The sequence below is a fragment of the Rhinatrema bivittatum genome, chromosome 1 (assembly GCF_901001135.1).
Source record: "Rhinatrema bivittatum chromosome 1, aRhiBiv1.1, whole genome shotgun sequence".
Lineage (NCBI taxonomy): Eukaryota > Metazoa > Chordata > Amphibia > Gymnophiona > Rhinatrematidae > Rhinatrema > Rhinatrema bivittatum.
The window spans coordinates 688787743-688809380 of record NC_042615.1 but is presented as its reverse complement, the minus strand read 5'-3'; the positions used below and the strand labels follow the sequence as shown (position 1 = coordinate 688809380).

At 48.1% G+C, this 21638-nt stretch overlaps 1 protein-coding gene across 2 annotated transcripts in view; it reads left to right on the top strand.

Annotated features, from left to right (window-relative positions):
- GFM2 (G elongation factor mitochondrial 2) overlaps nt 1-21638 on the top strand; it is a 163083-nt gene that overhangs the window by 117855 nt on the left and 23590 nt on the right. For both annotated transcript variants that reach the window (XM_029575022.1, XM_029575015.1), the window contains exons 17-19: nt 5718-5856; nt 10149-10334; nt 11148-11263. In XM_029575022.1, coding sequence (XP_029430882.1) covers nt 5718-5856; nt 10149-10334; nt 11148-11263 — 441 coding nt within the window. The remainder of the gene's footprint in view (nt 1-5717; nt 5857-10148; nt 10335-11147; nt 11264-21638) is intronic.

Here is a 21638-nt window from a genome sequence, read left to right as displayed (position 1 = left end):
TTCCCCCCCATGGCCACTACTGGGCAAGGTCATCTGCAGGATAGAACATCACAGGGGACTAGTTCTACTAGTGGCCCCGGATTGGCCAAGACGCCCATGGTACGCGGACATGCAAAGACTCCTTGCGGGGAGCCCTCTGTGTCTACCTTCACACAGGGACCTTCTCCAGCAGGGCCCGATTCTTCACGAAGATCATCTTGATACTATCTTACAGTCTGGCCCTTGAGAGGACTCACCTGAAGAAGCGCGGTTACTCGAAGACTGTGATTGACACCCTGCTACGCGCGCTCGCGCAAGTTCTCAACATCTCAACTTCTACATCTCCCAGTTCCAAGGGTCTGGGAATACCTGCAGGTCCTAGGGTCCATGGCCTCGATGTTGGATCTAGTTCTGTGAGCCTTTGTTCATATGCGGCCGCTACAGAGAGTGGCGTTGTCCTGGTGGGGATCCAAGGTTGGAGAAATATTTTGACCCCTTGCTTCTGCTGAGGGTTGCATCTGTCAGTGGATGGTTCTCTGCGATTGGCTCATCTGCAGGGTTGTTGCAGCACTGTCCCATATTTTCATATTGGGAGGATCACTTTTGTCTCACTGCTTGGCTTTTGAGAGGCGGCGATTACGCATGAAGACTTATTTGGAGCCAGTTATTTCTACCCCTCTCCAGGCTAGATGTCCTACTTCTATGGCTTATGTTGGAGTTTGGAAGGTATTTGAGACCTGGTGTGGTCAGCAGCGTTTGGATCCTCTGCTGGCGTCTGTCCCAATTATTTTGTCTTTTCTGCAACAGGGTTTGTCCTAAGGTTTGGCTTATAGCTCACTCAGTCCAAGTTTCGGCCTTGGATTGTCTCAGGAGCAAGGTGCGGGACAGGCCCTTGGCTTCTCATCCCAATGTCAACCATTTCCTGAAGGGGGTGAAACATTTGCAAGGTCTGTCCGGATTGGAATCTCAATTTAATCTTGAGTTCTCTGTGAGCCTCCATTCAAGCTTTTAGGTCAAGCCTCCTTGAAGGATCTTGCATTAGACCAGTGGTTCTCAACCTTTTTCCCATCGTGACACACCTGACAGGCCACGCTCACATGTGTGACACACTGCTCATTACAATTCACGGCGGAAATAAAAAGTAAAGGTCCGGTAATTATTTTTATTGTTTAAAATGACACAAGGAAAAGATACATATTCTGTCTGAACAGAAATTGCATAAATAGTAAACATCCCACACCAAAACAGCACCAATTTCCAGCACTTAAACAGTAACCACCTTACCTAAGAAAAGGCAACACTGAAATATTACACCAGGCCTTAAGACACCAATACATCTCCTATTAGGAAAACAGACAAGTCAGGCTTCTATAGAGCCCTACACAGAAACTACACGCCAGCAGAAAACCTCACCTGAATCACGTGCTGACCCTCACCTACCAAAGAATAAAGAGACCAAAACGCATAACTAGAAGCATGCAGACAAAACTGAATTGGAAACTGCAACAAGCCAGAGTCTCTGTATGCAGTGTAATAAAGGAAAAAAGAAACATCACCCATCCTTATAAAACAAATCAAGAAATATAAAATCAATAGCAGTAAAACCATACTAACAAAAAGAACAGATTATTTCGAAACAGCTGATGAGGGGAATATCAAATAATTAAAATCTCATATAAAAAATTTCTAGATACCAATAAATATTTCAAAACAACAGACACAAAGACCCAGTAATGAAAAATAAGGATACAAAATTTTTTTTGCTCTGCATACCTGGAAACGTTTGATATCCAGATGTCCTGAGATTGTTTTGAATTAGCAGGAGGAGGGGTGGTTTGCTTGGAACTTTCTCCTCTGTCACATACCAGTGCTCTCTCTCACACTGGCTCTCAATTACACACCTATACACACATGCTGTCAGTCACTCACATATACACATGCTTTTTCTCTCACTTATATAGGCTCTTAATTACACATTTACACACATGCTGTCTATCTTTTCACGCTTACACACAGGCTTTCAATCACACACATATATGCTGTCTTTTTCTCTCACACACAGACTATCATTCACATGCTTACAAACATGCTCTCTCTCTCTCTCTCTCATTTACACACAGGCTCTCAATCACATACTCACATGCTCCCTCACCTAAACCAGCTCTCAATCACTCACAGACACACATGCTGTCTTTCTCTTACTTTCACACAGGCTCTCAATCACATACTCACATGCTCCCTCTCCTAAACCAGCTTTCAATCAAACACAGACACACATGGTCTCTCTCTTTTTCTCATTTACACACAGGCTCTCAATCACACATTCACATGCTCCCTCACCTAAACCAGCTCTCAATCACACACAGACATACATGCTCTCTCTCTTACATATACACACAGGTTCTTCATCATACATACACATGATCTCTCTCACACACAAAGGATCTCAATCATACACACATACTCTTTCACACAAACAGGTTTTCAATCACAAACTTACACATACAGGTTCCCAATCGTAAACTTACATTCATGCTCTCTCTCTCACAGGCAGGCTGTCAATCACAGACGTATTCTCTTTCACATATACAGGCTCTCAATCACACACACACATGCTATCTCACTCACACACAAACGCATACAGGATCTCAAACACACATGCTTGCTCATTCACTCTCTCTCCCCCCCCCCCCCCCCCCCCCCCCGAACTAGTGGCAGCAGCAGCCTCCCCCAACCCTAACCTCCTTCATTTTCAGCCCTCGCGGAGGAGGAGTCCCATCAGCCGTGGGGGTTGACGCTCTTCTTCATTTTGCTCCGAGCCGCGCTGCACATTCTTCAGACCGTGCCTCTCTTCTGTTCTTCGGGCCGATTCTGACCACACTCACACGGTCTCTTCTTTCCGCGCACGCACCCGCTGCTCACCGCTTCCTCTTCCGGGCAGCGGGAGGGCAGCGAGAAGAGACCATGCCGATGCCGCTGACTCCAGCTGACCTGCCGCGTTCCGCCCGGGCTGACAGCATTTTAAGCCCAGGCGGAGGAGGACGGGGGAGCAGCTGGGTCAGCGGGGGACCAGGAAGTGTGGCGACACACTGGTTGAGAACCACTGCGTTAGACGGTATTTCTGGTGGCAATTTGCTCAGCTTCAGGCGCTTTCTTGCTGTGACCCTTTCTTGTGTATTTCTCACAATAAAGTGTCTTTGAGTACAGTGCCTTCCTTTTTGCCAAAAGTGGTTTTGCCTTTCCATGTGAATCTAACAGTGGAATTGCCGGGGTTCTCAGAGTGATTGCGTGATGTTGCGATGGGTAGAGATCTTCACCTTTTGGATGTTCAGCGTGCTTTCTTGCGTTATTTAAAGGTTACCAATTCTTTCAGATGTTCAAACCATCTTTTTGTGGTGTTTGGTGGAGCGAAGAAAAGGGTGAAAGCGTTGAAAGCTACTTTGGCCCAGGGGTTGAAAGAGGCTATTTCTTCAGCCTATATTTTAAGGGACTTGTTGCCTTAAAATATAGTAGCCTTAAAGCACATTCCACTAAGGCACAAGCAGTCTCTTGGGCAGAGTATCAGTTGGTGTCTCCTCAGGAGATATGTAGGGTTGCAGTGTGGTCCTCGCTTTATACTTTCACCAAACATTACCGATTGGATGTTAGGGCACCAGAGGAGGCTGTATTCGGTGAAAGTGTTTTGAGAGCAGGTCTTCTGGGTTCCTGTCCAGTGTAGGGTTGCTTTGGTACATCCCATTTGTCTGTACCAATCTGGGTATGTTCAGGAAAGGAAAATTGGTTCTTACCTGCTAATTTTCATTCTGCCCTGGTGCTACTGCTGAAAGACTGATTTTTCCTGGTACTCTTCCGTTCGATATTACCTATTGCAACAGTTAAGTGGTTTCAGTTAAGCAGTTGACAGGACGTTGTTATTGCTGGAGTTTTGTGGGTCTCCAGATCAGGGGAATCCAACCCTGAGGTTTTCTAGTTCGCCCTGGGAGTGAAGAATGATTTCTAATCTTGGCTTGGGTTCAGGTCAATACTGAGGAACTGCAGATGGCACTCTCAGTTATGTAGCCGTGCCTCAAAGTTTTGTCTTTTCTGTCTCCATCTGCTGGTAGGGAAGCATAAACCCACTTGTGTCTGGACTGATCTGTGGTATTACAGGAACGAAAATTAGCAGGTAAGAACCAATTTTCCTTTCTCTCTCATATACACACTTGTTCTTTCACATACACACACTCATGCACCCTTCTATCCTCTCTTTTTCACTCCCCTCTTTTGCTTCCTCCCTTTCCCTTCCCTCTTACTCACCTTCAGTCAGTCACCCTCCTTCCCTTTCACTCACTCTACCCCCTCACCCTCTTCCCTTCCCTTTGTCACTCACCCTCCCACTCAATTCCCTTACCTTCCATCTGTCACTCACCCCTCACTTCAACTCACCCTTTTCTCTTGCTTCACTCACCCCTCAGTCACTCCCTCAGTCACTCCCTCCCATTCCCTCAGTCACTTACTCCCATTCACTCCCCTTTGTCACGCACTCTCCCACTCAATCCCCTTCCCTCTCCCACTCACCTCCTCAGCCCCTACTCACCCTCTTCTGTTTTATTCCCACCCCTTCTCACTCAGTCACTAGCCCCTCTCTCCCATCTACCCACTCACTCATTCCCTTCCCTGACTTTCTCTCTCCTTCCCACTCATTCATGTCCCGTCCATTTCACTCACTCACCATCCTCACCACTTTACCTTCCTTCCCTCTCTGTCCTTTCCTAGGCCTTCTTCTGTCCCTTTCCTTACTTCCCTATTACTCACCACTCTTTACTGCAGCACCCCCCTTCCTCTCCTTGCTTGTGGGGGGTGAAAACCCCGGCTGCCCACAATGCTCCAGGTCTCTCCTCGTGCACTGACAACTGGACCTCCTTCTCGGTGGGGAGTGGAAATCTCACCAGCGTCAACACACAGGGAATCACCTCGCGCGCTGACAAGTTTTCCATCAACTGGGCTGCCGCCTCACTGGTGGGGAGTAGAAATCCCACCAGTGCTGATGCACCAGGTATCTCTTCGTGACCTGACAAGCGCATCGTCAACTGGGCTTCCTCCTCGCTGGGTGGAAATCCCACTAGTACTGATGCAACGGGTCTTTCCTTGCTGGTGGGGATTGGGAGCCCTGCCAGCACCAATGAATGGGGTCTCTTTGCTGGCAGGGGTGGGAACCCAGCCAGCACTGATGAACAGGTTCTTTCCTCGCTGGTGGTGGGTGGGAACATTGCCTGTGCCAAAGAATGGGGTCTTTCCTTTCTGGAAGGGAAGGTGGGAACCCCACCAGCACACCGAACGGGGCCTCTCCTTGCATTAAAAAGTGCCAGTTTCCAACCTCCCTGCTCAAGCGTCAAGGGCAATAACTTGGCCTTTGATGATGATGATGATGGGCAAGCAGATCGGAACATCAGCAGGCTGCACATAATGGAGAGTGTCCAGGTGATGGGAGGGAAAGGGTCGAATTTAAAATCCTTTAAGGGCCAGATGTGGCCTGCGGGCCATAGTTTGACTCTAGAACAGTGGTGGGCAATGTTGTCTCCTATGGGAAGTAGTTTTCCACTTTAAATCATACATGTGGGATGAATAGTTGGATCTGCAGTAACACACACTACACCATCCCTGCACAGAAATTGGCAGTGCAAAAGCTGTGTTTTAGTTCTAGCATTCATAACCGTGTTTTCTCTCTGCAGTCTTCTAATTCTTTCTCTCTTGACCAGACTATCCTGTGTGGCATGGGAGAATTGCACATTGAGATTGTTCATGATCGCATCAGACGAGAGCACAAGCTTGAGACCTACCTGGGGCCTCTTCAGATAGCATACAGAGAGACCATTGTAAGCTCAGCAAGGGCTACAGGTAAAACAATTGTAACCATTGGGATCACAGTCCAATCTTCAATGTTTAATATTATTATTCAGATTTTAATATAATCCCTGGCCACCATGTAATGTTTAACTTTTTTGGCGGAAGCATGCCCATCCAATATCAATTAAAAAGATGATTTTTCTCCTAATTACTTAGAAGCTGCCTGTGTTTAGCTCTGATTCCTGGGGAGTGTTACGGCTGTGGCTGCTGTGCTACCGCCTCACCACCAGGGGTCCCTTTAGTGCTGGCTCTCCTGACAGGCCCAGTCCATCTCCTATGTCCACTCTATGCTCTGGGTGTGCCCTTATAACCCTGCCTGACAGTTGCCTCGGTGCTTCGGCATCGAGCTCACCTGGGCTCCCTGCTCTAGCCTGCCTTGCGCGGCCTTTGGGCCTTCTTCCTTGCTTTCCATACCTGGCCTATGGGCCTTCTGTGTGTGTGTAGCCTACGGGCCTTCTGACCTGCCTTGCCCCGCTTATGGTGTGTGGCCTACGGGCCTTCTGTGTGTGTGTGGCCTACGGGCCTTCTGACCTGCCTTGCCCCGCTTATGGTGTGTGGCCTATGGGCCTTCTGTGTGTGTGTGGCCCACGGGCCTTCTGACCTGCCTTGCCCCGCTTATGGTGTGTGGCCTACGGGCCTTCTGTGTGTGTGTGTGTGGCCTACGGGCCTTCTGTGTGTGTGTGGCCTACGGGCCTTCTGACCTGCCTTGCCCCGCTTATGGTGTGTGGCCTACGGGCCTTCTGTGTGTGTGTGGCCTATGGGCCTTCTGACCTGCCTTGCCCCGCTTATGGTGTGTGGCCTATGGGCCTTCTGTGTGTGTGTGGCCTACGGGCCTTCTGACCTGCCTTGCCCCGCTTATGGTGTGTGGCCTACGGGCCTTCTGTGTGTGTGTGTGTGGCCTACGGGCCTTCTGTGTGTGTGTGGCCTACGGGCCTTCTGACCTGCCTTGCCCTGCTTATGGTGTGTGGCCTATGGGCCTTCTGTGTGTGTGTGGCCTACGGGCCTTCTGACCTGCCTTGCCCCGCTTATGGTGTGTGGCCTACGGGCCTTCTGGGTGTGTGTGGCCTACGGGCCTTCTGACCTGTCTTGCTCCGCTTATGGTGTGTGGCCTACGGGCCTTCTGTGTGTGTGTGGCCTACGGGCCTTCTGACCTGCCTTGCCCCGCTATTGGTGTGTGGCCTACGGGCCTTCTGTGTGTGTGTGTGTGGCCTACGGGCCTTCTGACCTGCCTTGCCCTGCTTACTGTGCCCTGACCCAGCCTGTACTTAGACACTGCTACTTGCCGCCTGCCCTGACCCAGCCTGAACCCAGACTCTGATACTCGCTGCCTGCCCTGACCCAGCCTGGAACCTGACACTGTTTCTAGCTTCCTGTCTCTCTCCACCTGGAGCCACCCTGCTGGGTGGTGTTCACGACTCCTGACCGGAGCCCAAGCGTAACAGGGAGAAGACATGTGCTACAAGTACTAACAGATTTCTCCCATTATGTATACGGTGCATATCTGGTCCATATTCATAATGGGGCCAATTTTCATATCACCTTCATAGCTGCAAAGTCTGCTTTTATTTTGAAAACTGTCCAAGGAAAAAGTACCCGCAGAGATTTGCACCTCTTTTTTTTTTTTCTGTGGATACTCTTTTCCAACAAAACTACCGTATATACTCATGTATAAGCCAAAATATTTTACCCCAAAAATCAGTCCTTAAAATGATGATCATCTTATTCACGGATCAGTCCACATTATTGATGTATGATTGAATCATTCACATGCTCCGCTTCACAATCCCTTAACTGACCTGCTGCTATGAGGACAATGATGGCACTTGCAGTTGCTAAGGCACATCCGCTCTCTCCCCCATGGTGTCTAATTGAGTGTCCCAAGAAACAACAAGGAAGTCGATTCAATATAGCAGAAATAAAAAACCAGAGGTGGAGTGGAATGATGTCAGAAGAAGTGGATTTTATTAATCATACAGAACAGTGCTATCGGAACGATGACGGGACTTGAGGTTGCACAGGCACATCCTCCCTCCTCCCAAGCTAGGATCTGATTGGCAAACTTAGAACCCCATGGTTCAAAGCGTGCCACTGGGACCCCATGGGAGAGGAGGGAGGGCGTGCCTGAGCGACTGTAAGTTCGTCATCGGCCTCATAGCAGCAGCGAGCAATTGTGTAAAGGGATCTGGAGGAGTTGTGGAGGAGAACCTGTCCTACCGCCACACTGGGACACTGCAAGGAAGGAGGGAGGACGTTTCTGAGCAATTGCAAGTACCTTCGTTGTCCAGATAGCAGCGGGTGAGATAAGGGATTGGGAGGGGAAGCGAGTGAACAACAAGCTGCTAGAAATGCTAGAGTCAATGAAAGCCTTACGTTTCAAAATTGCACCTTTTGAAGGAATGGAAAAGGATTTGAATGACTGGGTAGTGGAATGCAGACAGAATGGCTACATTGTGACTCACTTGAGCTTTAGGATTCGTGCCCTTCAAATAGCAAAAGAAGAAAAATATGTAGCCACTGAAGGTGTGAAAGAATTCGCGGCATTGTCTGGTTGCTGTTCGTGGTTCATGAACAGATATGGATTGTGCGTTCATCAGTGCACAAAGATTTCACAGAAACTGCCTAAAGAGCTTGATGAAAAGATCTGTTCGATCATTTTGATATGAATAACATTGGTAATACAGATGAAACGCCGATGACATTTGTTATGCCTGGTAGTAGCAATGTAGCTGGTGTTGGTGAGAAGATCGTACTTGTAAAAACAACTGGTCATGAAAAGACCCATTTCATGGTGGTCCTGTCTTGCCTGGCAGATGGCACAAAACCGCATCCGGTGGTAATCGAGGAAAACAATGCCCAAGAACCTAAAAATTCCAGCAGCCGTAACTGTTCGGGCTCATCCTAAAGGCTGGATGGATAAGGAGGGAACGAAATGGTGGCTGTGCGATATGTGGGGCAGGCGAACCGGCGTGGGGCTAAGCAAACAACAGTAACTACTGGTGTGGGATATGTTCCATGCACATATGTCAGAGGATGTGAAGGATGATGCAAAGAAAATGGTGACCACGTTAGCAGTGATTCCAGAAGATATGACATCAGTGCTCCCTCCGTTAAATGTCTAACTAAACAAGCCTTTCAAGGTCCAATTGTGGCATATTTGGTAATGAATGTGTTCTGGTCAAGCAAAGTTAAAGAAAGGAGGAAACCTGATGAAACCAGACATTGATTTGGTAGCAAAATAGGTAAAGGATGCCTGGGAGTCAGTTCCACCAGAAATGGTCAAGAAGTCATTCCTGAAATGCGGCATTAGCAATGCTATGGATGGATCAGCAGACAACGCCATCTATGAAGACAAAGATGAATCAGCATTGGATGATGTTTCAACAGATGGAGACAGCAAAGACAACGTTTATGCTGATGGCATCAACAAAGAATAGTTCCATGATTTATTCAGACATTCTGACTTTGAAGAATTGGACTTGAAAGGATTTGAATGAGGCACTTCATTCTTCATTTAATAACTACCGGTAAAGAGATTTTCTTAAGTTGTTAAATGTTTCTTTATTCTGCTTTTAAAAAATAAATAAAAGTGATTTTCTTAAGTATCAGTCTGTTTTTTAGTATGATTTCACCATTTCATAAGCCCCCCTAGATTTTATCCTTGACTTATCCACGGGACACAGAAAATTCTTGATTTTGGGGCCCAAAAAATTAGCCTCGACTTTTACATGAGATCGACTTATATAAGAGTATATACAGTAGATGCTCAGTTTTGAAAACCCAGAGCGCTTCTGAAACAGGCTAATCTGTTCCTCTGCACACTTCAGAGATTCCTGTGCCTCTCCTCAAACCCCGCCAGGGCAGCAAAGTGTGCTCCTCCATGCCCACGGGCAAGTGTTTTACTGCACTTTGGCAGAAGCCATGCCACAATGTGGGGAAATGTGCATTTTAACCCATGGAGAAAACAACAGTCTGGAGAGCAGAGACTACAGGTTGAAGAAGTGAGGAAAATTGTACAGAAGCAAATAAAGTGAGACAGATTATATAGGAATGTACTGAAGGGCAGAAGAGAGAGCAAGTAATAATCTAAGTTGGGAATCATGAGAGAGATGCAAGGAAAATATAAAAGCACAAGGAATGAAGGGGCTGTAAAGTACAGATTTGTATGACTTCTTTCACAGCACATGCTGGTTTTGTTTCAGTGACGTAGCAACCCTTTACTGCTTCTTTTTTGTCTAAATTCAAGTGCTGAAGTTGGCTGTCAATAAGGTTTTATATATTTGCAGACACGCTGGACAGAACAATAGGAGAGACGCGTCACATGGTCACAGTGGAGCTTGCTGTGAGACCATTGCTAGTGGAGGCATCATTGACCATGCCAGTCATTGAATATGCTGAAAGTATCACTGAACAGCTTCCCAAAGACCTTCAAGAAGCAGTAGACAACGGAATTCATGCATCTTATCTACAAGGTGAGGACTTAGGGGAAAAATCTTTGGTATATATTTTAGTTGGGGACCTGCATTTTCAGTTTTGAATTTTTTTTCCAGGAATTTAACAGTGTTTATCATAACGAACAAAACGGGAGGAAAAGCAGTAGAAGAAAATGACACTTTTTCCAGTGATTTTTTTCCCATTTTTGTTGTTTATGATAAACACTAATAAATTCCCAGGAAAAATAACATAAAAACTGAAAATAAGATGCCTAATTGTAGTGCCACAAAAGAAATCTTAGTGTTATACTTGTCTCTTATAACTTATAAATGATAACGTTTATTGGATCTCAGAAGGCCAGCCCAAGTTAGAAAATGCTCTGAGTTTATTTCCTTGGTCCATTTTATTTTAATAATACTTGAAAGTGCTCAGAAATGTTAAAATCAAAAGTGTCTTAATAATAAAAACCTTTGCTTAGCTTGTATCAAAACCCTGACATGGTGCCGTGTTTCAAGTCTATTCTGCCTCAGGGGGCTGGAACATGAGAACTTTCATTCTTAAGGTTTCTGTAAGATGGCTGTGAGATGATGCTGCTGGCCTGCAAGAAACTATGTGAAGAAAAAATAAAATCGAACAAGGTATTCTGGGCCACACTATGGCTTGCCTTCAACACTGCAGTGTTGCACAGTAGACTTGTTTGCATCTGGGCTCGGTCATGTCATGGAGGTGATGCGTTCAAGTTATAGGGAAAGAGAAGGACAATGACTTCCTCAACAGAAGTAACCCAGAAATCCTATTCTCGAGACTATGTGCAAATGCTAATATTGTATAGTCTTTTTCCCTCTGTCTAGGACCTCTGATAGGATTTCCATTGCAAAATGTTGGAATTACTGTCCACTTGGTGAATATGCAGCCTGGCACATCCATGACCATGGTCTCTGCTTGCATTTCCCGTTGCATACACAAGGTAAATATGCTTTATCTGAATTCCATCGTATATACACTAATGTGTAAAAAGTACAGCACCTGAATAAGTGTTCACTGGTGTTGCTGATAGGGCAGCTTATGAGAAGCTGCAGATCACTGTGGAGCTGTGGTACACTGGAGGATTTCCACCAGCAGACTAGAAAGCTGAACTGTACACTAAGTGACTTGTTCCCTGTACGTACCCGGATCAGTCCAGATTGCTAGGTTTTGCCTTCCTTCCAGCAGATGGAGACGGAGGAAAAACTTCAAGAGCCACCCTCTCATAAACTGGTGTGCCACCTGCAACTCTTCAGTATTTCTCTGTCTCCAGCAGATGGAGGTGGTGCAAAACCTGCAGTTCTGAATCAGTTTCTGGGTTCTCCAGGAAAAAGAAAAAGTTCCTGGCATACAAACAGCTGTCAAGCAGGACAGGAAGATTTCTTGGTCCTCTCAGGGGGGTTGGCAGGTCCTAGGGGGACCATCCCCTCTGGTCGTAGGTAGTTAGGGAACTTGGGTTGGTGATCCTGCTTGCTCCTCTGTTGCAGTGCCTGCTCTTTGAGATGGACGAGTTCAATCCTCTCATTCCGCACGTCCTGGCAGAGCTGGGAATCGCAGTCCCTGAGGATGACCCCAGCCAGAACACTGTGGACCCGGTCCTGGTGGGACTGCAGGGTTCGGCTAAGACCTTTCCTTTACATCAAATGGTTCAGCAGTTGATGGTCCGGGAGTGGGATACTCTGGAAGCGGGCCTGCGTGTGAGGATGGCTATAGCTAGTTCTACCCGTTGCCGGTGGAAATCCTGGAGCTGTTGAAAGTATCTAAGGTGGATGCTTCGGTGTCAGCTGTCACCAAGAGAACCACTATTCCGGTGGCCAGGGCGGCGGCCCTGAAAGACCTCCAGAATAGAAAACTCGAGGTTCATCTTAAGCGCATTTTTGAGGTCTCGGCTCTTGGTATTCGGGCGGCCATCTGAAGTAGCTTCATGCTTAAGGCGAGCCTGAGATGGGTGCAACAGCTTCTGAGTACCTCAGGTGTCAACTCAGGCAGAGCGCTTAGAGGCGGCAGTGGCCTATGGGGCGGACGCCTTATATGACCTTTGGACTCCTCCAGAAACTATGGTGTCGGCGATTTTCCGCACAGAGGCTTTTATTATTTATTTTATTTATTTAAAACTTTTTTATACCGGCATTCGTAGGACACATCATGTCGGTTTACAAATAACTGAGAAAGGAAATTACAATGAACAGGGGAGGGGGTTAACTGGAGGATATGCAAAGATATAGGAGAGGAGAGTCAACAGGCAGCGTTAAAGCTATTTGCATTCAATTAGAATTAGATATGCAAAGGAACTAATGTACAAAGTTAAAGGGCATGTGCACTTGAGACACTTAACATATGGAACTTATTTACAGTAAGAGAGGGGGGGCAAGTGCATGTAAGTACGGTTAGCATCTGGTGTAGGGGGGTAGGGAGGGAAGGGGGTTATGAGAGGAGGGGGAGGAGGGAACCGGGTACATAGGGTGAAAGTGATTTCAGGGAGAAATTGTTAGAGGGGTGAGGGGGCGAGGTAGGGGGAGGCTAGGGGCGCTAGGGGGGGGAGCGGGGGGGGAGTAGGGAAAGTCGGAGGGGGGGGTATAGAGGAGTGGAAAAAGGGAGGGAGTGGGGGGGTACTGTGATGGTAAATTGAGGTTGGGGAGAAGGAAATAGGCTAGGTTGGGACTGAAGTGGTTCCAGGAGGACATTGGTTAGGATTGGGTGGAATTGGGGGTATGCTTGTTTAAAGAGCCATGCCTTGATTCCTTTTTGAAATGGCTCAGGGACGGTTCTAAGCGGAGTTTGACGGGTAGGGAATTCCAGAGAGTAGGGCCCGCAATGGAGAAGGCTCTGTCCCTAGTAGCGGTGAGGTGCCCAATTTTAAGTGAGGGGGTTTGGAGAGTGCCAGCAAGGGAGTTTCTAGTGGGGCGATTAGCTTGACGCAATTGTGGCATGTCTTCAAGCCAGGGTGAATTGTTGTTGTATAATGTATTGTGGAGGATGGTAAGTGTTTTATATTGGGAGCGGAAGGTGATGGGGAGCCAATGGAGATCTTGGAGTATGGGAGTGATGTAGTCAGTTTTTTTGGTGTTTGTTAAGATTCTTGCCATGGCATTTTGAAGGATTTGAAGGGGTTTAATTGTGGAGGAAGGGAGGCCTAAGAGAAGGGAGTTGCAGTAGTCGAGTTTGGTTAGTATGGTGGTTTGCATAACCGTGCGGAAGTCATGGGCGTGGAGAAGGGGTCTCAGTTTTTTGAGGATTTGCAGTTTGTAGAAGCCCCCTTTTAGAAGTGATTTAATGTGGGATTTGAAGCTGAGTTGATTGTCTAAGGTGACTCCTAGATCTCTGACACTAGACAGTAGTGTGTGAGCTTGTGAGGCGTTGAGAATCATTTGGTGGATTGAATTGAGGGGTTGGTTTGCTAGGATGAGGATTTCAGTTTTTGAGGTGTTAAGTGCAAGGTGGAGATTGGAGAGGAGAGAATTGATGGATGTCAGGCATATTTCCCAGTATTGAAGGGTTTCGTTGATGGATTTTTTAACTGGAATGAGTATTTGTACGTCGTCTGCGTACAAGAAGAATTTTAGTCCTAGTTTAGCGAGGAGGTGGCAGAGAGGGAGTAAGTATATATTGAAGAGGGTGGAGGATAGAGAAGAGCCTTGGGGTACCCCTTGTGTGAGGGGAATGTGTGCGGATTCAAAATTATCAAGCTTGACTAAGTATTTACGGTGGTCAAGGTATGAGGATAGGGCTGTGTTTGAGATGCCTATCTCTGCTAAACGTGATATAAGGATTTGATGATTCACAGTATCAAAGGCGGCTGATATATCGAGAAGGGCAAGTATATATGATTGGCCATGGTCCATGCCTTTGAGGATGGTATCCGTTATGGTGAGTAGGAGTTTTTCGGTGCTTCGGTCTTTACGAAAACCGTATTGAGTGGGGTGTAGAATATTGTTTTCTTCTAGGAAATCAGTGAGTTGGGTGTTTACCACTTTCTCCATGATTTTGGATATGAAGGGCAGGTTGGAAATGGGCCTGTAATTTGCAGGGTCATTGTGGTCGAGGGTGGGTTTCTTTAGTAGTGGCTTCACAATGGCGAGTTTAAGTGGGTCGGGGACTTTCCCGGAAGTGATGGAGCAGTTTATGACTTCTGCTATTGGTTTTGCAATGGCAGAGGGGATGGAGAGGAGAATTTTTGATGGGATGGTGTCTGCGGTATGGGTGGATGGTCGCATCTTTTTTAATATGGATTCGAGTTCATTCACGGAGGTAGTGTCAAGGGAGTCGAGGTTTGTGTTGTCGATCGGTAGTGGGTCTGTGGGTGCGGGGTTGGGGGGTAGACGTGTTAGGATTTTGGAGATTTTACTTTGAAAGTAGTCGGCTAGTTTTTTCACATTTCTCTAAGCTGTTTATTTCTTGGGAGGAGGGAAATGGGGACTTTGTGAGTTCTGTGACGAGGCTAAATAAGGCGTTTGGGTTGAATTTATAGCTGTGGATTTTTTCTGCGTAGAAGTCACGTTTGGCGTGGATGGTTGCTTGTCGGTATGTATGCAATGTGTGTTTGTAGGCCATTTTGTGTGTGGGTGTTGGTTGTTTACGCCAGGTACGTTCCTTGGTTCTAAGGTCTTGCTTTAGTTTTCTTAGTTCAGCGGTGTACCATGGCTTTCTCTCGGTGCGTGTGGGGGTTATTGTTTTGTGGATGGTGGGGCAAAATTCATTGGCTATGTTGGATATGGACTTATTCCAAGATAGAAGAGCAGTGTCTGGATTAGAGAGGTCGAGGTTTTGACTTACTTTGCTGAAGGCTAGGGAGAGTTCCTCTGAGGAGCATTGCTTACGGAGGGAAATTGTTTTTTTCTGCGAGCATGCGATCGGTGTGTCGGTCTTGATGGTGAGATGGGCATTGATGAGAAAATGGTCTGACCAGGGGATGGGGGTGGTAACGGGTGCTTGGGGTGCTGTAATGTCATGTGTTGACAAGAGGAGGTCGAGGGTTGTGGCCAGCTTTGTGTGTGGGCTCGGAGATTAACTGTCTGAAGGCCCAGGGCTTTGAGGGTGAGAAGTAGAGTTTCACAGCAGGGAGTATTGGGGTGGGTGTCTACATGGAGATTGAAGTCTCCGAGTATAACTGCGGGTGTGTCTGGCTTTATGTTGTCGGTGATGTATTCAATGAGGGGGGATGGGTCCTGTTCAAGGATACCGGGGGGGGGGGGTAGACAAGGCAGACTTGCAAGGATTTAGATTTAAAAAGACCAATTTCAAGTTTGGGGGGGGGGGGCTGGTTTGTAGCTTAAGGTTGAGGAATTTCTTGGTTGCAAGGAGTATGCCGCCTCCTCTTTTTTTGGGCCTGGGAATGGAGAAAATGTCGTATGTCTGTGTTGGGAGTTGGTTGATGAAAACATGGTCTGAGTTCTTTAGCCAGGATTCTGTGATAGCACAGATATCTGGGTTGGAGTCAGTGAGTAAGTCTTGAAGTATGGGGCTTTCTTTAGTATGGATTGTGCGTTGAATAGGGAGATGGTAAGCGTTGCTAGGCCTAGCAGTTGTGTGAAGGGTGAAATCATGATGGGCACTAGGGATTTGTGCTGGGTAACGGCGTGAGGGTGTGCTGGGCGGAGGGTCCGCCGGTAGGGTTGGTGTATGACAGGGATAGTGGGGAAACACATATTGGGAGGGGACAGACGGGACGTGGATGGACAGGTGGTAGAGGTCTGGGATCGGATAGGTTAGGGGAGAGGAGATGGGGGGAGATAGGGCAGGTTGTACTATTAGGAAGGCGGCAGGTAGGAGATTGTCAGGTTGGGAGATAAAGCGGGGTGTGCAGTGGAGGTGAGGTGAGCGGATTCCGCTGCTGGGTATAGAGTAGAGTGATTGGGGCGGGTTTGTAGAGATTGTGTAGAGTAGGTTTCAGGGGATCGAACTGGGAGCGGTGTTACACAGTCAGAGATACAGCGCAATATAATACAGTGCAGTAGAACAGTGTACAATGCAGTGTAAAATACAGTATAGAAATACAGTATAAATCAAAGTAGCAGGGTCAGAAAATGCAGAAAATGAAGCGCGAAATAGTACAGTGGAGTAGTATAGGGTGCGGTGTAATATAATATGATGAATAGCTCTACTGAGTTTACCAGATAGGTGGTTGGGTCTGGCAGGAGGTGGTCTACCCACGATGATCCGGCTTCAGATGCAGGGGCTTGGGTGAGGTTGGAGGTCAGGTTGTCTATCTGTCTTGGAGGACTTGAGTGCAGGATTCAGATGTCGGGTCCTCTGAAAGCGGAGGGAGGATCAGGGGGGGGAGGTTCATGGGTCTTCTGTTCGCAGTTTTTTCCGGCTGTGGGAGAGTCGTTGCGGTGAGGGGTGGCAGTAGTGAGGAGATTGTGTAGGCTCTTGGGGCAGTCCGAAGGGGCTGCACGAAGGGGCGGGCCCCTTTGTCGCGCGACGCCGGAGCTGCAGTGAACTTTAAAGAGCCAGAGGGCCCTTCCGGATTGGCTGTAGCAGGTAGGGTCGGGTCCAATCGCCTGCCGAGGGCGGGCCTTCTTTGTCGGGCGGACGTGCGGTCGGCGAGACGGTGGCAAGACGGCGCTAAGGGCCGCGTGGTCGGGCTCAGACCCAGCGTGGGTAAGAGGGAGCAAGGCCTTACCCCGATGGGTCTGTGGCGCCGATCGCGCAGGCCTCCCTCGAGCCGGTTGCCGCGTTGTTTGGCGGTCGTTGGGATCGCGAAGAAAGGAGGATCGCCGGAGCTTCAGGGAACTTTTTATGGTTGAGCAATTGGACAGGAGATGTTTCCTCCAAGGCCCAGCTTATTGCACTTCCTTTCAGAGGAAAGCTCCTCTTTGGTGAGGACTTGGAACAACTGCTCAAGTCTCTGGGGGACAAAAAGGTGTACAAGCTGCCGGAAGATAAACCTAAGGGGCCTAGAGGTTTTCTCCCGACTCGCTCTCTGTTCAGGGTCAGAGGCGCTTCCGCCAGAGGTAGAGGCACCTGGTACGGGCCAGAGGCAAACCTCGGGAGGTCTCAATCCTTTCATGGACGTTGAGCAGGCGGAGATGGAGCCGGCCAGGGGTCCCCCTGGTGGCTAAATCCTCTCAATGAGATGCGGCCGACCTATTCCTCCATCCCGGTCATTGGCGGATGGCTGTCCCCTTCTTTTTTTTTTTTTTTTTTTTTACAAGGAATGGATAAAGATAACGTCTGACCAGTGGGTCCTAGGTATCATCGCAAGCAGCTATGCTTTAGAATTTGCTCGGCCTCTTCAAGACCTCTTTGTAATCTCTCCCTGCGGTTCGCCGGTTAAAGAAGCAAATAGACCATCCACAAGCTGGAATGCATGGGGGCCATCGTTCCCGTTCCCAGGAGGAGTGGGGCACGGGATGTTCCATTTATTTCATGGTGCTGAAGAAAGAAGGCTCCTCCCATCTGATTCTGGATCTGAAGAAGGTGAACAAGTCCCTCAAAGTCCTGCATTTTCGGATGGACACCTGCACTCGGTCATTGCAGCAGTGCGCAGAGGGGAGTTCTTGGCTTCCCTCGATCTGATGGAAGCATATCTGCACATAGGCATCCACAGGGATCACCAAAGATTTCTTCGGTGATGGCCCTTGACATGCTTTTCCAGTTCTGTGCCAACCCTTTCGGTCTGGCGGCAGCTCCATGCACTTTCACCAAAGTGATGGTGCTGGTAGCAGCAGCTCTTTGCAGGGAAGGGATTTTGGTTCACCCGTATCTGGACGACTGGCTCATTCAGGCGAAATAGGAGGCACTCTGCAGAGAGGCGGTGGACAAGGTTTTGCCATTGTCTGCAGTCTCTCGGTTGGGTTGTCAATCAGTCCCAGAGTCATCTTCATCCTTCTCAAGTCCTGGACTTCCTAGGAGCATACCCGAGTGTGCAAGGTCTTCCTTCCAGATGAGAGAGCCACCAAGCTACAGACACAAGTTTGACGCCTCCTAGCAGCGTCCCTGCCCAGAGTCTGGGATTATTTGCAGGTCCTTGGCTCCATGGTATCCACTCTGGAGTTGGTTCCGTGGGCCTTTGTTCATATGAGATCCTTGCAGAGAGCATTGCTGTCCTGTCGGGATCCACTGTCTGGTAAGGGAACTTGGAACTCCTCAATCACATAGCCCACCAGGTCCAGTCTTGGTTGGTGGCTTGTACAAGACCACTTGAGGAGCGGGGTGGATCTCAAGGTCCTCAGTGGGTGATAGTGACTATGGATGCCAACCTCTCTGGTTGGGAAGCCGTGTGCCAGTCTCATTCAGTGAAGGCCCGATGGTTGCAGGAAAAGATGACATGGTCCATCGATCGCCTGGAAATGAGAGCAGTGCGACTAGCTTTGCAGAGTTTTCTTCCACTCTTGCTCAACCATACGGTACGAGTCCTGTCGGACAATGCGACAGCAGGCGCTTACATCAACCGTCAAGGAAGGCCAAGAGTCGTCCGGTAGCTTTGGAAGCGGAGCAGCTGATGACCTGGGTGGAACGCATCTAACCTTGTTGGTGGCATCGCACATAGAGGGGACCGACAATGTGCAAGCAGATTTTCTGAGCTGTCAAGGCTAGACCTTGGAGAGTGGGAGCTCTCAGACAAAGCAATGAACCTCATTTCTCGCAGATGGGGTCCTCCCCATCTGGACTTGATGGCGACTCAAAGGAATGCCAAGGCTCCACACTTTTTCAGTCGCAGGAGAGAACACGGAGCGTAAGGGGTCGATGCTTTGGTGCTCCCGTGGCTGAGCACAGTACTACTCTTTATTCCCTCCATGGCCTCTGATAGGCAAGATTCTGAATTTGGTCTGTTTTTCTCTGCGGAGCGAAGCATTTGAATCCCCCAGTCCAGCCCATATGACCATCATGGAGTCTTAACTTAGTTCTCAAGGTCTTGTGTGAAGCTCCTTTCGAACCACTTAAGAAGGCCTCTTTAAAGGACTTAACTCTATAGACGGTGTTTTTGGTGGCGATCTGTTCCGCTAGGAGAATATCTGAGTTGCAAGCCCTTTTCTTGCCAGGAATCTTTCCTACGCTTTTCGGATTCTGGAGTCTCTCTCCGAGCAGTTCCATCTTTTCTGCTGAAAGTTGTTTCAGCTTTCCACTTGAATCAGTCCATGGAGCTCCCGGCTTATACCAGTGCCGAAATGGAGACAGCTCATGTGTGGGAATTGAGGCATCTAGATGTCAAGAGGGTCCTTTTGTGTTATCTTGAGATCACTAATGCTTTTCGTCTCTCAGATCATCTTTTTGTCTTGTGGAGCGGCCCTAAGAAGGGCCAGAAAGCATCCAAAACATCTATAGCCCACTGGTTGAAAGAGGCCATTGCTTCTACTTACATTTGTCATGGTTGACCTGTCCCAGAGGGTTTGAAAACACATTCGACTCGGTCACAGGCTGCTTCCTGGGCGGAAAGTCAGTTTGTTTTGCTGCAAGAAATTTGCAGGGCAGTGACCTGGAAGTTTTTGCATACCTTTTCCAGGCATTACCGTTTGGATGTCTAGGCTTCGGACGTCACCAACTTTGGAGGCAGTGTCATCCAAGCCGGACTCTCAGGGTCCCACCCCAGATAGGGGAGCTTGAGTACATCCCAGCAGTCTGGACTAATCCGGGTAAATACAGGGAAAGGAAAATTAATTCTTACCTGCTAACTTCCGTTTCTGTAATACCACAGATCAATCCAGACGCCCGCCTCTCGAACATGTTCAGTTTTCCTTGAGAGCCCACTCGAACTGTCGCCGCAGTATTTTGTTCTGGTTACATTTCAGACCAAAGAAAGGTACAGGTTTCTCCTTATCCTGTGCAGAGAGTTCACTTGTATAAAGTTTATTTGGACAGTTCTTCCTTGTCCTTTGCTTGACATGCCTGTTCAATAGTTACGTATTTCTGCTTGGGTATTGTTTATACTGAAGAGTTGCAGGTGGCACACCAGTTTATGAGGGGGTGCTCTCGAAGTTTTTCTCTGTCTCCATCTGTTGGAAGTGAGGTAAAACCCAGCAGTCTGGACTGATCTGTGGTACTACAGAATGAAAATTAGCAGGTAAGAACCAATTTTCCTTTTCAGATTATTCATGCTGTACTTTGACACAATCTGTAAATTTAAGAAAGATTTTATGAGGATACTTAGGTAAATACTGTGCTCTCAACCCAGGCAGTAAGGATTGTTTTTTGTTTTCTTTAATTTTTAAAACCTTTATTGAAATACATTCAAGTAACATCTAACAGGCTGGAAGACCATCATGAAAGAGCAAATCATCATAGGTACAACATGAACATTTAACATAGTTGCTATATAAAATTATTTCCTCATATATAATTGCTCTTTCATAGCTACAACTATCATGGCACCTGCTTCACCAACATCAGGAGGAATTTTAGTTCTAGCGTGGGTCATTTTGTGAGGCATTGAGTGGGATCAGTCCAGACAAGTTGGTTAATCATCCCCGACAGTAGATGGAGGCAGAGAACAAAACTTTGAGGCACTGCTACATAACCGAGAGTGCTACCTGCAGTCCCTCAGTATTTCTCTGTCTCCACCAGATGGTAGAGGTGCATACCTGCAGTCGGGTGGGGGGGGGGGGGGAATAAAAGGAGAAGAGGATTCAGCTCTCCGAGGTGTTAAGTTCCTTCGTGGATCATCCCTTGGGTAGAGCAGGGCAAGTGGGGGGTTGGCAATCCCTGTCAGGACTCGGCCCTTTTTTTGGGGGGGGAAGGGGGGTAGATAGCCAGGGGCCCTGGTTTTCTCTCCCCCTCTTGGCCCTTTGCTCCCTTGGTGTGTCTGGTTCCTCAGCAGGAAAGTATTTGTTTCCCCTTTTTCTTTTTGGCCCTGTTTCTTTAAAAAAAAAAGATAGCAGTGAGGCCGGGAGAGAGGCTACATCAGCGTTTATGTGCAGGGCTGAGGAGCGGGTGAGGTTTTGTTTTCTCTGCCAGGAGGGAGCAGGCCAAATTGTTTGCCTTAATTGGGGTTGGATTAGTGCTGAATTTCAGCACCAGGGACAGCAGTGAGTGTGATCGCGGTGGCTGTGTTTATTTTTAAGCCTGACCGCCTGCATGGCAGACTTTGCTGCAGCTGCGGTCTGAGGCAAACTCGCCTTGATGTGGCCTCGTTTTGCCGCAAATATGCTTTGTGGGGAGGGGCGGGACCTCTCTGGGACCCCTGGGGAGCAGCAAGAAAGGGCAGGCGGCTGGGTTGGCTCCTGAGGCTCTGGGGGGGGGACGGGGGACCAGAGGAGCCGGCGGCCATTTTGGCAACAGATGCAGAAGTGCAGTCTGCCATTTCTGAGCCCCAGGATTCTCCTCCCATGCTTTTTCCTGTGGGAAAGGACTCTGCTGGTGGCAGGGGACAGGATGAGGCT